Raw genomic sequence first — 16,724 nt, 5'->3', positions numbered from 1 at the left:
CAGTGGCATGAAGTCCTAGCATTTAGCTCAGCATTCACATTCCCTCACTGTCTGACAGTGAACTTGTCTCCCAGTTGTCCTCTGTACCCATAGGGGGTTGGTTCCAAGACACCTCCCCAACTGCCCTTCAGATACCAAAATCCACAGATGCTCTCTCTATACATAGTTTTTTTTTTTTTAATTTGCATATAACCTATGAACATCTTCCTGTATACTTTAAATCATCTTTAGATTACTTTAAATACCTAATACAATGCAAATGCTATGGAAATAGTTACTGATGCAGGCAAATTCAAATTTTGCATATTGGAACTTTCTGCATTGTTTTTTCTCAATTATTTTTGATCCACAGGTGATTGAATCCATGCATGTGGAACCTGTGGATATTGGGGGCTAACTGTACTGTGGTCAGCGCTATCCTCACTACCTCCAGGCCCTCCACAGAGCTTCATTCACCTGTCCACAGTTCTCACCACACCCTACAAGGTCTGTACTATGATGGTGCCATTTTAAGGAAGCAGAAACTGAGGTTTAGGGATATTCTGGAATTGACTGAAGGTCACAGAACTACTGAACTTCAGAAAAAGTGCACCATATACACTTTCCTGACCTCTTGACTGATGATTGGTTGACTTTTGTATCTCACTCTTTTCTAGATACAGTTCCAGAGTCTGTCATGGGTCAAGGGCTGTGGTCACTGAACAACTGTGCGGTTTAGAACGAGGCTTACTTCCCTGTAGCAAAATACCCTAAAATAATATTTGCTAGCAGACTCTTTTGTTATGCAAATGAAGATAATGAAGCCTGAGGCTTGATGCTTACCTCATATTTAGAACAAGGGACTGTATTTCTTCAACCCTTCTCCAGTTTACACGCCACCCAGGATCATACACCATCCCTCAGGTCCACACGTACAGATGGACCCATTTTCTAAAGTGTTGGGTTCATGGCTAGGAGTTACCTATCCAGTGAAAAACAAGTCTCAACCTTTCTCAAAATGTAAAAGATATAAAATTTTATGTTTTCCCAAGAGATACAAATTAGATATATGGGAAAAATACTATGAAATCAGTTATTTGTTCACAGTTTTAACACTCAAAGCACTCATGTATATTTGAATGTGAATTACACAGATATGAATGGGACATATCATTCATTCCATCTATAGCTCACTGAACAGATTGCCCACATAACAGTGAGTTTCCATACTGCACACGCTCTGCTCTAAGCCCACCTGAGGATCCAAGGCTCACAAGGTGGAAACCACTATCATATAGATACTGCTTTTTTTTAATTAAAATGCACTTTCCTGGTTTGCAACCATCCAGTGAAACCATCAAACAAAGTTCTAGGTAAGGACCCTCAAATTGTTTTAAATTTAAAACAATATTTGGACACAGAAGGAAATAGAAGAGAGAGGAAAGGAAAGGATGCAAGGACAAGGCAGAGGAGAAGGTGGTGGCAGGAAAGAGAGCTGTGCTGTAAAATATCAGAAGTACTGGGTTTGTGGAATTTCACTGATGGACCAGTGGTTAAGAACAACTGCCTTGCAATGTAGAGGACACGGGTTCGATCCCTTGTCTGGGAACTAAGATCCCACATGCTGCGGAGCAACTAAGCCTGCCTGCCTCAACTATTGAGCTCATGTGCCACAACTAGAGAGTCTGTGTGCCACAGTGAACAATCCCGCAACGAAGATCTTGTGTGCCACAACTAAAAGACCTGATGGACACAGACAAATAAACAGTACTGGGTTTGTGCTCATGAGCTAATTGCCTTGAGACTCAGTTTCTTCTGCTGAGGTTTGTAATGAAATCTCCTTTATGGAGCTATCGTGAGGATTGAGTGGCACAAAATACATAAGAATGCTTTGCAAATTGGTGAGGCTATGGCACATATTAATTCTTAACAGACCTTAATCTGAGCAATCAGGGCTGTCCAAGGTCATGTGACTAATTGGCCAAGTTGGGGCCCAAATGGGATAAAAGCTCAATGTGTCCTTGTTCAGACCCTGGTCTACTGGTGACCAGCTTGTTTTTCCCAAACTGAAGGTGGGCTTTTAAAAGCTGAAGAGGGATGTAAATGATCATTCAGTTCAGCCTATTCCCTTTGTAAGGAGGGTATCAGTTACCTCCACTCCACGAATGGTAGGGGATTGAAGTGTCATTCAAAGGCCTAAAACTCAGAAACAGAGTGGGGTGCAGGGGGGCAGAGGGTGGGAAACCATCTCCCTTGACATTTGTCTGTGTGCCAGGTATGGAAACACGCTAGACTTACCAGAACACCCTTCAAACTGAATCTGTTTTTACAGTAACCTAGCATTGTAGATTAATGTAAATTTGTAGCACTTGCTGGACGAGCTGGATTACTTTTACCAGTTTTCACTTTGTTTTATTAGCTGCTCCGCAATATATAACAGGATGGCAGACAATTTGCAATATTCAGAAAATTCCCATATACTAGGTATCCCATCCTCCTCTAATTTAATTTCAAAGCAACAACAGCAACAAAATTCTCCTATATTCATTTCACTTGTAAGCATTCAACAACTATTCCCTTGGACGGGAAGAAAAACAACAAAACCAGGGCATGGGGGAAAAAAATTGTTTCAACATGCCAATTTCTTTTGTATTTATACACTGGACTTCTGCTAGTAGACCATTTATCCAAAGAGAAAAACAGACCCCTTACCTTGCCATGGTAAAACAAACAAATACAAAGTCACTTTTTAATAGGTCCTGCTAGGAATCACCTTGGACATAAACAATCATTTTTCAAAGATAAACTGTTTAGAACAAATTGAGAAAATAATCACTATTATGGAAGGATTACAGGTGAGCCATTCAAGCCAAAGGTTTAGACGTCTAAAATAGCCTGATGACAGGCAATGTGATGTATATAAACCTTATTCATTTCCCTGCCCCATTCTTCCCTCATACACACAGACACAGACACACACATACAGACACACACACACACACATACACGTGAGCAGCACAGCCAGTGAGTAATGGGCCACCGTGGAGAAAGTTAATGAGTTTTGCTGGGTCCTGGTCCTGGTTCCTTCATCTGAAAAGTGGGGGTAATAATATCTATTTTGATGGATTTTGTATAAGAAGCAGAGAGAAAAGAAAGTGGCTGGTGTAGTGCTCAGAAGGCATAATTGAAGTATAATTATTATTAAAGTTAGTAAAAGAGAAGACTCTCAAAGTAATGGGGCAATTTATGACATGAAGCTTGGAAGCAAGCCACAGGCTTCATACCACTGGAAATGCATCTCTCCATCATGCTGCTGCTGCTGCTAAGTCGCTTCAGTTATGTCCGACTCTGCGACCCCATAGACGGCAGCCCACCAGGCTCCCCCGTCCTTGGGATTCTCCAGGCAAGAACACTGGAGTGGGTTGCCATTTCCTTCTCCAGTGCATGCAAGTGAAAAGTGAAAGAGAAGTCGCTCAGTTGTGTCCGACCCTCAGTGACCCCATGGACTGCAGCCTTCCAGACTCCTCTGTCCATGACATTTTCCAGGGAAGAGTACTGGAGTGGGGTGCCATTGCCTTCTCCATCATGACTGTATCCAAAGCCCAGGGTCACAGTGGACTTGGCCAAATGCATCTCTGAGGACTGCAGCAGTGAAGCTGTGTACCCTCTCCCCTGGATCTCTCCCTTCCTCCTTGCACAAAGGAATGATGGAATCTCTTTCTAGAGTTAACTTGGAGGAGTAATTAGGGGCACTTACCTTCCTGGTGACTGGTAGTGACTCTGATGCTAGGTGATCTGGAGATACTGTCATCAGGAATATCTAGATTGCAACTCATGTCTTTACACCACAAACCTCATTCTTGACCAACTACATCCACGCCACCTTGATTTTGAACATACCATTTGTAAAACCTGAGGCAGCCATAAAACCAGATAAGAGAAGTAAGGAACATGATATGAACAAGCTAGAAGGAACCCCTTGAAAGGAGTAACTTCAGGCAAATACAGAGGTCCTAGTCATCAAGCAGGTGTCATAGACACCTATGTCAAGTCATAGACAGAGAGGTAGAGTCCACAGTGTGGTGTGTGTGGCCGGTGGGCACGTAACCAAGAGGAGTGGGAGATGAAGTTGCTGGGAATTTCTTAAATTCCAACTCCCTTTATCTATGCCCAGATTTCCAAGTATGGCCAAGCAGATCGTGTTTTGCACAATTCCAAGGGTGACACTCACAAAGACCTCAGAGGGGAATGGAACGTTCTGCATTTGTGCACATCAGCATATGGTAGCCACATCTACAATTTGTCCTGGGAGCTTGTCACAGATTTTTGAGCCTAGGTATGATGTGAGAGTTAAGAAAGAAGACTGTCATCACCCATGGTATATATCAGCCTTCAGGTGAACTAGAAGTCTCAAGAGTTGTTATCTGATCAACCAACACATCACTTAGCTTAGGGCTTCACACTTAGCAGGTACCTACTGAGCATTTACTAGATGAATGAACTAATGAGTGATGAAGTGAATTAAGGAGCAGTTAGATGCATTTCAAGATAGAGGACATTCTGGAAAACATGCACAGCAGATTAGCAACCTATGGCAGCTGGATCTGACTGTTCTACAGAGTGGACTGGTTAATGTGTGCTGTGCTCAGTCGCTAAGTCATGTCCAGCTCTTTCCAACCCCCTGGACTGTAGCCGGCCAGGCAAAATAAATACTGGAGTGGGTTGCCATTTACTCCTCTAGGGGATCTTCCTGACCCAGGGATTGAACCTGTATCTCCTGCACTGGCAGGCAGATTCTTTACGACTGAGCCACACGGGAAGCCCAGGGACTGGTTACTATTCCTCTGTAATTATATAATCCCTAGTTTAATTGCCGTATCATCTTTTATCATAGCTACATAATTTGTATTTAACCATACCTACAACTGTTATTTTAACAACTCCTATACGTTTTATTGATATTTTAGGCATTTTCTCTATTATTATTATTATTATCATTGCATGTTGAATTGCTTTCTGTGGATATATTCAAATAATGACAATAGTAATATTTATATTATACGCAAGACATTATGCTAGTTCCCTTATATGCTGCTGTTCAGTCGCTAAGTTGTGACTCTTTGCAAGCCCAGGAACCCCAGCCTGCCAGGTTTCTCTGTCCGTGGGATTTCCCATGGACAAGAATACTGGAGTGGGTTGCCATTTCCTTCTCCAAGAGATCTTCCCCTCCCAGGGAGCAAACTTCCATCTCCTGCATTGCAGGTGGATTAGTTACCACTGAGCCACCAGGGAAGCCCATTTTATAATTAAAGTATTTCAAATTCATCTAAGGTCACATACCTAAAAAGTGAATGAGTGAAGATTCCCACAAAGATCTTCCTATTACATGTTTTTTTTTTTTTTTTCAATCTAAGAAGAATTACTGTGAATTTGGATAAAAAGATTTAAGGCACTAGGTATAAATTATGTAATTTATCCTGTACTACAGTAGTTTCCAAAGATCATGAATTTGGCCTTTAAGAATGGGCAGGACTGTGGCTACCATATAATTTCATCAGAAGTCACGAATGTACCATCAATCATGCATAGCATCCATTGCTGTGCTGCGCTTAAGTCTCTCAGTCATGTCTGACTCTCTGTGACCCCATGGACTGTGGCTTGCTAGGCTCCTCTGTCCATGGGATTCTCCAGGCAAGAACACTGGAGTGGGTGGCCTCTCCCTTCTCTAGTTCATCTTCCTGACCCAGGAATCCAACAAGTGTCTGCTGAATTGCAGGCAAATTATCAGCTGAGCTACCCAGGGAAGCTCACAGCATCTGTTATGTACCACTATGTTGACCATTTTCTCAGTCTCTCCAGGAGACAGGGCTTTCTCTTTCCTTAGAAGCCCACTGATATTTACTTCATATGACCTTCAGTATGATCTTTCAAGAACCCCAATCAACCATGTCAATTCCCCGTTTAATGGCAGCTTTCATTCTGCATCCCATCTACTTTGGCTGGTCTGTCTGTCCCTTCTCATTCTAATCCCAGTTCACTCTCTCTGCCACATGCCTGTCCACTGCTCCTAAGCTGCCAGTACCAGAGCCATGGAGAGTTACTAGAAATTTCAGAACATCCCACTTCTTTGCTTCTGTACATTCTTTCTCTCCACCAGAAATGCCAACAACAATCTCTTATTTATCTTATTGTATGACTCATAGAGCTTTTTCAAGATCCAGGAGGATAGGAAATAAATTCTTTAAAATAATTGTATCCTGAAACTCAGTATCTGGTGCATAGTAGGTTTCAATTAAATATTTGCTTTGGATAAATTCAGGGTGAAAAAAATCATTTTTTCTGGAAAACTTCCTGAAGCCCAGGAAAAGTGAATGCCTTGATATCTAATAGCCACACTGCTATACAATGAAATGATGTATTTCCAAGTATTTCTCTGAAGCTGGACTCCAAGCTCCTGGGTGGCAGAGACCAAATCTTACTCATATTTGGATCCTTAACACCCATCCTAGGCTGGGCTTATAGTAAACCACCATAGATTTCCTGGAATTGAAAAATATAATTCTACAGCAGTCAAGTGAGCTGAGCTGGATGGTTGTTAGGCTTCTCATTTTACAGCTGAAAAAAGGGATAGCCAGGGAGGAGGAAAAAAAAAAAATGTCTTGACTCAGTTTTCATTGGATATCAAAGGCCCAGACAGGGCTGGGACAGGGTCTCCTAAACTCCTAGTTATAAAGCACTGTTGGTGGTCACTGACAAGGGAGGCTGGTGCCTTTCTTTCTGACTCCTCAGTGGAGGAACAGAGGCCTGTTCCTGAGATGAGCACCAGCAGAGGAGCCTCGATGGGCCGAGATTCATGAATGGATCCTGTTCACCAGTCGTGGTGACAGCCTGGGGGAACACACAAGTCGCCATAGTTTGGGGGACTGAATGCCAGGAAGGTCTTCCAGAAGTCACTTGGTGAGAGGGAGTCAGGAGACATGGGAGCACGTTCTTGACCCTTTTTTCAAACCCAGTGGCCCTGTGGTGGCCTGTTATACAGTCTGTGTCCTCTTCTGCCAACCTCCCAGGAATGGCTTATCTCTGGAGTTTGTGTATAATCATAAATTGCAAATATGCTCCAGTGGTCATAATCCTACAGAGCTCTCTTTTTTTGACTCAAAAGTGTCCTACCAAGGACTTCCCTGGTGGTTCAGTGGTTAAGAATCCACCTTCCAATGCAGGGGATGGGTGGAGGGAATTGATCCCTGGTTGGGTGGGTGGGGAGGACTAAGATCCCACATGGTGCCACAACTAAGACCAGACACAGCCAAGTAAATATTTTTTTTAAGTGTCCTGCCACAGGCAATACATGATATAGTCCGCTTTTCCTCCCAGACTAGAAAATATGCATGTGCCCGCTCAGTTGTGTAGACTCTATGCGACCCGTGGACTGCAGCCCACCAGACTTCTCTGTCCATGGGCTTCTCCAGACAAGAATACTGGAGTGGGTTGCCATGTCCTCCTCCAGGGGATCTTCCCATCCCAGGGATGGAACCCAAGCCTCTTAAGTCTAACCTGCATTGGCAGGCCGGTTCTTTACCACTAGTGCCCACTGGGAAGCCTGAAAATATGCATGCTGCTGCTGCTGCTAAGTCACTTCAGTCGTGTCCGACTCTGTGAGACCCCATAGATAGCAGCCCACCAGGCTCCCACATCCCTGGGATTTTCCAGGCAAGAACACTGGAGTGGCTTGCCATTTCCTTCTCCAATGCATGAAAGTAGAAAGTGAAAAGTGAAAGTGAAGTCGCTCAGTTGTGTCTGACCCTCTTGGACCCTACGGACTGCGGCCTTCCAGGCTCCTCCGTCCATGGGATTTTCCAGGTAAGAGTACTGGAGTGGGGTGCCATTGCCTTCTCCAGAAAATATGCATACATGGGTATAAAAGTTCAGAGTATTCTAAACTCCCCTTTCTATTCTAAACAAGCCCCTTGGGTTTGTTTGTTTTTTGTTTTGGGGGTTTTTTTTGGTCCCCAATCAGATTGCTTGGTTTACCAGGATACATTAGATTAAGGCCTGGCAGTCCAGGCCTCTGTTCAAGTTCTAGCCTAAATCAGAGGACTGGCACCTCTTATGGAAATTGGGAATAACTGGAGTGAACCTGCAGCCCTCATCTGATTCCCAGTGCCAAGTGCCTCTGTGGTCCACATGTGTTGAGGGAGGAAAGAAACATAAAGAGAACAAGAGAAAGGGACTCGGGGACTGAAGGGGCCCCAAGCTTCGCAGAAGGTGTGCGCCAGCATTGTTTGCCTGGGCCAAAGCCCTCTGGGCATGTCTTGGGAGCAGAAGAATTAGTGATTACCTGCGGTCTGAGTTAAAAGATGTCTTTGAGCTGGTATTTGGCAGGCAGAAAAATACTAAAAGCCTGATGGTAGGTGGGGGGTGGAGGGGGACACCAACTAAAAGCAAGCAATCCGTTTTTTCTTATACGGGGAGGAGAGTGTTGGAAAAAGATAATGAAACTGATTTTTGAAACTCGGTGCGGCAAGCACATCTTCCAAGGAAAAGAGCCATGTGAGGCATCGGTGTCCGAACGCTCAGAGGATGCCCGGCTTGCTGGGGAGGAGCGCCTGGGAAGATGAACGAGTTAGGAAGTCCACTCGTCACTGATGCAGCTTCTTAGGGACTTGGCGGCGGGGAGTCGCCCCGCCGCCTGCAGCAGGGCGCGCAGTTAGCCGGTGGCGGCGCCGGGACCGTCCCTCCCTGGTCGGGTGCGCTACCTCCCCGGCTCCGGGCCCCGGTTGGATAAAGCACTTTGTTTATCTCACCCGGACTGAGCCACCCTGGGGGGGCAGGGGGAAGGCGAGCGCCCGCGCCCGGAGCCGGGAGCTGCAATGGCAGTGGCAGCCGCCTGCGGGCGCGGGGAGCTGCCAGAGGACTGGCAGCGGAGAGGCTGATTGATGGGCCTCCGGCTCAATGAGGGGGGGCCCCGGGCGGGGGCGGGGCGGGGCCGACGCTGCACTCAGCCAGTCGCCGGTGCCGCCGGGTGGTGGTAGAGGTGGGGGGGGAGAGGGGGGCGGAGGCTCAGTGGAAATGTGTCGGTGACATTGAATGGGGAGACCGAGCGCGAGCGAGGCGCGCGCGCGCACACACACAGCCCCGCTCGCGCAGAGATCCCCGGCCACGTAAGTAACTATTAATACCGCCTCGCCGAGAGATGCGGGCGTGCTGAGCTCGGGGATTGGCCTCGGGCACCGTCGGCCGTCCCCTTCCATTTCCAATACACGTTTCTCTTAACCTCCCGGTGGGGGGAAGAACAAAAATCAAAGAAGAAGACAAGCCGTCAATTTTCTCCAAAACAACCCCGCCAGGCAGTTTGGGCTGAGGGTAAGGGGTGACGGAGCGGTGGCAAATTATTCCAAGGCGCGATCCAGTGAAAAGAGCGAGAGAGGAGACGGCGTGGGTTGACTGAGCTGGGGGTGCATCCCTTTCCTGCGCCGGGAGGACCCCCGGAAGCTCGCTTCGGGGACACCGGAGACCATTGATCTACCCTCGTCCTTCCTGCGCGCACTTCTCGCTTTCTCCGGAGGCCGATCCAGAGCGCGAGGGAGCAGCGACGGCATGAGCCGGTGCTGACCTCCGCCCGGCGGGCCAAGCCCTGGGCTTTGTCGCGTACCTGAGCCCAGCCCGCAACTCCGTGCCCGGCTTTTGCAATCTTTTGTTGGCAGCGCTGACCGCTCTAAGTTAAATGCTCCCTTGCTATTTTTTTTTTTCTTTTTGTCTGTTTGTTTAAATTTTGGAGAGCTCTAGCGATCTTGGAAAAGCCTCAGACGCCATCTACAGTTAAAACGTAGGTAATTACCCTCTCCGGACCCTCTCCGGCAACCTCTCCCCCGCCCGCCTTCCACGCCCCCCACCCTTTCCACCAAAAAAGGGGGTGCAACGCGGATTCAGTCTGCGGTGCGGCGCGAGCCGGTACCCGGGCTCGTTTCCTTTTCCTTTTTGTTTGGTTTCTAACGCGCCGAGACCAAGCGGCGGCCGTGTGCGCTCCCCAAAGACTGCACAAACTACAGCGAGGCTCCTCCGCCCCGTCTGCTTCGGGAGCCTGCGTGGGGACTGCTTCGGGAGCCCCAGAGCTGCAGCTCCTCACCTTAGCAATCCGGTTACAAGTCCAGATCCACGTTGCAAAAGGAGCGAGCGAGAGAGAGAAACTAAAAGTGCGAAGATTCTGCAAATCGCTGGCGGCTTTGGGGGTAACAAAAGGACCCGAGTTGCCGTCGACCGAGGACCCCCCGGGAGTCGGGCTCGGAGCAGACGAGGTGCCCGGCGGCTGCCGTTTGGTGGGTGCTTCTAACTCTTTATCCAAGTAGCCCCCTTCCCGTCCCTCCCCTCTCGATCCCTTTTAACATCCGTGGCACGGAGGCGCCTGCAGCCGCACTCGCCCGCGACTCATCTCTCCAGCGGTTTTTTTTTGTTTGTCGAGTGCGATCCCCACACTCATGAACATACACAGGTCTACCCCCATAACAATAGCAAGATATGGGAGATCGCGGAACAAAACCCAGGATTTCGAGGAGTTGTCGTCTATAAGGTCCGCCGAACCCAGCCAGAGTTTCAGCCCGAACCTCGGCTCCCCGAGCCCGCCTGAGACTCCGAACTTGTCGCATTGCGTTTCTTGCATTGGGAAATACTTATTGTTGGAACCCTTGGAGGGAGACCACGTTTTTCGGGCCGTGCATCTGCACAGTGGAGAGGAGCTGGTGTGCAAGGTAAAGAGCCCGGGGTTTGCTTTTGGCTGTTTTGTCTTTTGAAAAGATGCCCCGGCCTTTGGGAGGGGGCGGGAGGTTGCCGAGCCCTGCGGTCCGGGGGAGGGAGATTCGCCTGATTAATTATCCGTGGGCTTGTTAAATGGGGTTCTGAATTTATTTGTTCGCGTTCGACTAGTCGCGAAGTTTTTAGAGCGTTGCAGACAATGGGGCGGGCTGCGGCGGGGGCGTTCTGGGGAGAGCCCGCCGCGGAGAAGGCGGCGGGACTGAGCGGGGGCCACGGCCACGCGTGGTCCCTTCGGCTCGTGGAGCCCCTCTGCTTTACGCCAGGTCCCGCGGCCCGGGGATTTCTCCCTGGGTCCAACCCCCTCCCCTTCCAACACCCTGTAGGGAATCCCCCGGCTGATTTCTAGGCGCTGATGCCTTGGTTCCTTTCGCAGCCATTGTTCTCGGCAGCGTGCAGGTGTGGAACCTTTGTTCCGTAGGTGCCCTTTAAAAGAGACGCACAAAGGTGTCCCCTCTGGCTGAGCCAGGGGCCCAGCGCGGGGAAGGAGTTTACAAAGAGCCTCCTTCTGCCTGGAGCCTTGAAAGGAAGGTTGGGGGCGGAAATCAAAGCCACCAGCGCACCTCTGAGTATTGGAAATTGTGAATCCTTAGGGTCTTTTTCTCTTGTCTCTGTTTCTTCTCATCTCCAGCTTTCCTTGCCTGAACTCCACCCCCCACCCACCCATTTGCCCCCACTACCTACCCCCCAACTCGCCCAACATACACCTTTGCCTGTAGGGTTTAGAGGCCAGCATTTGGAGCCTCGGGGATTCACAGTGCTAATACAGAGATGGGTACTTAAGTTTCCTTTTCGTCTTTGACCCTGAACTGGTTTGTGTCTCTGTGTCTTTGTGTGCGTTCACAGGGCTCCAAGACAAGGGGATGAGCAGGGGAATAGTTGCAAAAGAAAAAAAAAAAAAAAATGAAGACGGTAGAGCAGGCTACCCAGGAATGGGACATAGATGAAGAATTCATTGTCACTTAATTTTAGCTTAGCTTAGTGTCGGTTTTGTTTGGGGAGGGGTTAAGGAGATAGTTCGAAGTGGGGATACCCCCCCCCCTTTGAAACGGGCACTCTGCATAACTGTGCTGCAAATGATGTACCACTCTTACCATCAACCATAGGCTGCTTTGTGAACTTGCTTTCTTTCACAGGGGACTGGAGTATTTCATTGTGAAAAATGGGTTTTGTGGAGGGTCTCCAGTCTGTTGTGCAGTTGTTCAGTTGAGACCTCAGGGGGAAATCAGAGACTCTTTAAATGCTACTCTCTGCTTGGACTGAGCATTTGGTATTTTGCACCTTCTCCAAATTATTGAGACTCAGAGCAGCTATTCCCAGTTAACCAAAATTCAGTAAGCTATTCAGAGCTGGGTTGAATTCTCAGAAGACCTACAACATTGTACAATAGGGTAGTCATCCTCTGAAATGAATGAATTCCACAGAGCTGCCACTCTCATATGAAATATGCACAATCATCCATCAGTGTGTTTTCACTCCTTTTGCTCAACTTCAGTAGAGCATTTTAATATTTTTCAAAGGCTGGAGATGCTTTTAAGTAAAAGGAGTCTGCCGCCAAATTCTGCAAGAACATCTTGCCCTGTTATTTCTTTGTTTAAAGACAGAGGTGACTCTGGCCCCTGCTGTTGCTTTCTCCCTTCAGATTTTTTCAAGACATATTTCACTTTAGACTGACCTTACAGTGTCATTCGTAGACTTGCTCTCTGGCCTGAAACTGTACTTAATCTGCTGGTTTAGTTATGGCAAAGATTGAATCAGCCCCTCACCAATTACTGTGCTGCTGCAAGTGGATTTAAGTGCAGTATCATTGTTCTGCTTGACAGAGGTCATCCGTTTAAGACACAGCAGCTCTGTTTGCCTGCCTTTTCACCAGAGGTGATGTGGGTGACTTCTTATGCAAGCATAGCTGCATAGTTATATATATCCTAGGAAGCTCCAAGTGGTTTTTATAAGGCTGCTTCTATGAACTACCCTCATAAGATACACTGTGGACTCTTGGCTTACTGCAGGCTCAGTGAAGTCTACACATTGAATCCAATTCCTTTTGACATTTTAGAATGTAGAGTTCCTGTCTCCTAGCTCTGTGTTGACCCAGGAAAAAAGTCTTTGTAACAATAGATCCAGTGCAAAGATGCTACTCACAGGAACTCTATGGAATTCTGTAGGACATTATTTTGGGAGAGAGAGAGACTGGAACGTCATTTAACCAAAATAATCATGCCTGTTTATTGTCTTCCTGTGTCTGTGTTAAGCTAGGCAGATGAAAGAAGGGGACTTTAGAGTGTCCTTAGCTTATCGTTTTCATGGAAATGCTTGTAGTCACTGTGCAGATTGACATAATTACTATCTTGGCAAAATGGACACTTTTTTTTTTTTTGCAAATACTATGAATGATGGCCTAATCTCACTGCCTTATCTGATCTGTCACATTATATAACTAAGGATCTAAATTAAACATTTAAAAGAGGCTGGCACTGAGGCTTATGGCTTGATTTTGCACTTGAAGGTGATGGTTTAAGTACCAGTCCAAGCTCATAAATGCCTGTTACAGCTAGTAATAAAAGTTTGGTTCCTACCCATTTGGGAAAACATAAGTACTTGCTTTATTTTGCATATTATGTCCACCATCTTGGAATTTGGTCTCTCCTACAAAGGGTATGGCTACATTTTGAAGGTGCTATGAATATGTTTGACTTTTAATTTTAATGTTCATTCAATTTTTCAGTGGGACAGGATAATAGACTATGGGTACTGAGCCAAAAAAAAAAAAATTACCTTTTATTTTTTAAAAAATCCAACTCAAAGCAGGAAATATGTTATAAATAATCATTACCCCATGAGCATTGGCTACAGAGCCTGCAGCCTGGTGCTTCAGAGCCCAGCATCCTCCTTATATAACACAATGTTTACATTAGTTACTGCAAAGCCTTTATTACTCTGGGAAATTTCTGAGGCTTTCCTGGGTTTCTGCAGTCTGGGTGTTAAAGTTGACTCAAGCATTTCAGATGCCTAATTGAACGGACCTCTGAGGTCACTGCTGGCAGGTCAGCATTTGACAGTATCAGGGTGTGATTTGTGGTCTCTGGGGACACGGAAGTATTCATTCTTAAATTCTAGGTTATAGTGGCAGCAGCTGCGCTGCTTTCCTGAGATGCCTCATTATGGTTCATTCACAACGTTACTTTGCTTCCTCACCCGCGTTCGCACCAGCCCTCCTGAGGTTCTTACAGGGCTGTTTGACTCACAGATTTGGGGGTTTTGTTTTTTGAAACGAAGAGAGGCTTCACTCAGGGATTCTTAAATAGCAGTCTATGTCCCTGGCTGGGTTATGGAAAGCCTGTAAATCCCCCTTAAGACAAATCTATTATTATTGTACGAGCTTTTGAGAATGGGCATCGTCAGCTAAGAGGGGCCAGAGCTTTCATCAGATTCTCAGGTAGTGTCAGGACTCATAAAGGTCAACAGTGTTTCCAATCAGTGTCTTCGGTTTATGAAAAGGAGGGCAGCCGAGTGATCCTGAACGCTTTATCCACCTCCTCCAGATTATCGGTGGCCAAGCCAGGATTATATTCTCAAATTAGATGGTTTCTAGGCCAGTGTTTTTCATTCCCCCACACACACCACAAAATGATGATCAAGAAGAGTGTGTTCTAACTAATGAAAAAGAGACCGAAGGAGCTAAATGATGGTGAACTGTCAACATTCAGCGTATTGTTAGAGCAATCTTGGCTCTCCATGCTTCCCAGCAAGGAACACCCACACCCGCCCGTCACTCTTGCAGACACGGAATAGACTCATCATAGCCACATTCCCCAGGCAGAGAGGAAAGCCACATTCCAAACCCAGAGACTTGTATCCCTGATTTAGTGGAGGTCTTGAATGAAAACGTTTTTTTTTTTTTTTAACCTGAGAAAATCTCTGTAGTGTTAATTCTTATTAGATCTGTTCCCAAAAGGTATTGAGGGTGGATTTGCTTTCGAAATAACCCCACATTGAGGTGGCATTTCATAGGCTCATTTTGATTCATAGAAAATCATTGCATAACTGATTCATTGAGCTAGATATGTGTGGAGGGAAGAGAGAAAGGAGCGTGGCTGCTTTCTTAATCAGGACTGTGTCCTTTCTTAGCTTTGCCGCTGGGGGCTTGATTTGACTTGTTATCCAAGCCTCGATTTCCACATCTGTGAGATGAAGGTACTGAATTACGTAACCTTCAGTCTACACATTTAATCTATTAATCGCTATTATGTTGTATACTGCTATGCAATCCAATTCTGTAGCAAAATTATTTTATATATGGTTGCTAGAGCTGTGTAGTGTTGGTGTATGGATGCTTTTTTTTCCTTTGAAGGTAAATAAGGTGTTGTCTGTGCAGCTTGGGATGTCTCAAATTTTGCCTTAATTTTTCTATAAACAGAGGCAATTAGGATAGAGAGAAAAACATAACAAAATTTACCATTTGTGTATTGCATTACATCTTGCTAAGCATTCTGACCTTCATTTTCTCATATAATCCTCCCAACACTGTGAGTCAATCACTTGCCCTTTTGCACATGAGGATTTGGAGGCTCAGAGAAGTCAAGCAACTTATTCAATGCTGTGCAGCTGGGAGGCAGGGCCAGTGTGATCAGGGGTTCAAGCTCAACCCATGTCTACGGGAGGCATCTGCATTCTGTGATCTGGTTGTATAGGAGGTATCTCTGACTCTTGATATTGTTCATCCTGCCCTAGGTGTTTGATATCAGCTGCTACCAGGAGTCCCTGGCCCCCTGCTTTTGCCTGTCTGCCCACAGCAACATCAACCAAATCACCGAAATTATCCTGGGGGAGACCAAAGCCTATGTGTTCTTTGAGCGGAGCTATGGGGACATGCATTCCTTCGTCCGAACCTGCAAGAAACTGAGGGAGGAGGAGGCGGCCAGGCTCTTCTACCAGATCGCCTCGGCCGTGGCCCACTGCCACGACGGGGGGCTGGTGCTCCGGGACCTCAAGCTGCGGAAATTCATCTTTAAGGACGAAGAAAGGTGAGTCTCCTTCCTGTCCAGGCCCATTTGTTATGCCAGGCTGCTCAGAGCAGCTTGCCAGAGAGGTTGGAATGGACATTCTTGGGCTGCCTTGTCGTCCAGGTGAGGAGGAGGGACTATGGAAGGACAAAGGGAGAAATACTGCAATGTTTTAAGTGCCCCTGAGAAGCGGTTTGCTGCTCCTCTAAGAGATGGTTATCAGAGGTTCACAAGGGCCAGGATATTCTGTGATCCTGTAATTAATTTTGTTTTGGTGTCATGAACTCTGAAGGTGGCTGCCAGCCTCTGTAGCACTTTCAGCGTGAATAAGGCAAACTTTTGAAAATTCTGCCTTCGGTAGTGTCCATGCCTGGCATCAGTTGTTTATCATTCATTCATTCAAGAGATACTCCCTAAGTCTCTTCCTAAGTTTGAATCACTCAGGACTATGAATATCAAGATGAATTAGCTAGTCAGTGACCTAATACAGGAAGTGTTACTGGCCCACATGCAGGTATGTGCTGGGTCAGATGGGAACTGGGGGCTGGGGTGTCAGTTCTAAAGAGGACTTGAAGAGTCAGGAAAGTTTTTAAAGGAGAGGTGAATTTGGAGCCAAGCTGTATGTGTTGTAGGTGATGTGGGAAGGACCGGCGTTCCAGGTGAGGAACCTTCCTGGGCACGTGCCTGGCTATATGAAAGTCTTGGTTGTTTTAAGAGACAGCTGGACAGGAGGCTGGGCATCTGGGCTTCATTCATGGTCCTTCCATTAACTCATTACATCATGTTTAGCAGACCCCCACCGGGACCCTGCTTTCTGCTCCAGCTGACTTTGATTGTAAAAACTCTTTCAAGTTCCTTTTTTTTTTTTTCTTTTTAATAATGTGCTTTTTTAGAGGAGTGGAAGCAACTGATGCATATTCATTGCTGACTATTCCA

At 46.5% G+C, this 16,724-nt stretch overlaps 1 protein-coding gene across 1 annotated transcript in view; it reads left to right on the top strand.

Moving 5' to 3' along the window:
* Nucleotides 1-9,112: 9,112 nt before the first annotated feature.
* Nucleotides 9,113-16,724, top strand: part of TRIB2 (tribbles pseudokinase 2) — a 29,469-nt gene continuing 21,857 nt past the window's right edge. Inside the window, exons 1-3 of the mRNA XM_040224774.1 lie at nucleotides 9,113-9,140; nucleotides 9,758-10,724; nucleotides 15,517-15,809. Coding sequence (XP_040080708.1) covers nucleotides 10,455-10,724; nucleotides 15,517-15,809 — 563 coding nt within the window. The 5' untranslated portion in view covers nucleotides 9,113-9,140; nucleotides 9,758-10,454. The remainder of the gene's footprint in view (nucleotides 9,141-9,757; nucleotides 10,725-15,516; nucleotides 15,810-16,724) is intronic.

This window comes from Oryx dammah, unplaced genomic scaffold (genome assembly GCF_014754425.2).
Source record: "Oryx dammah isolate SB20612 unplaced genomic scaffold, SCBI_Odam_1.1 HiC_scaffold_25, whole genome shotgun sequence".
In the NCBI taxonomy this organism is placed as follows: Eukaryota; Metazoa; Chordata; class Mammalia; order Artiodactyla; family Bovidae; genus Oryx; species Oryx dammah.
Note: the sequence above shows the minus strand (reverse complement) of the source record. Positions and strands in the feature narration are given on the sequence as shown.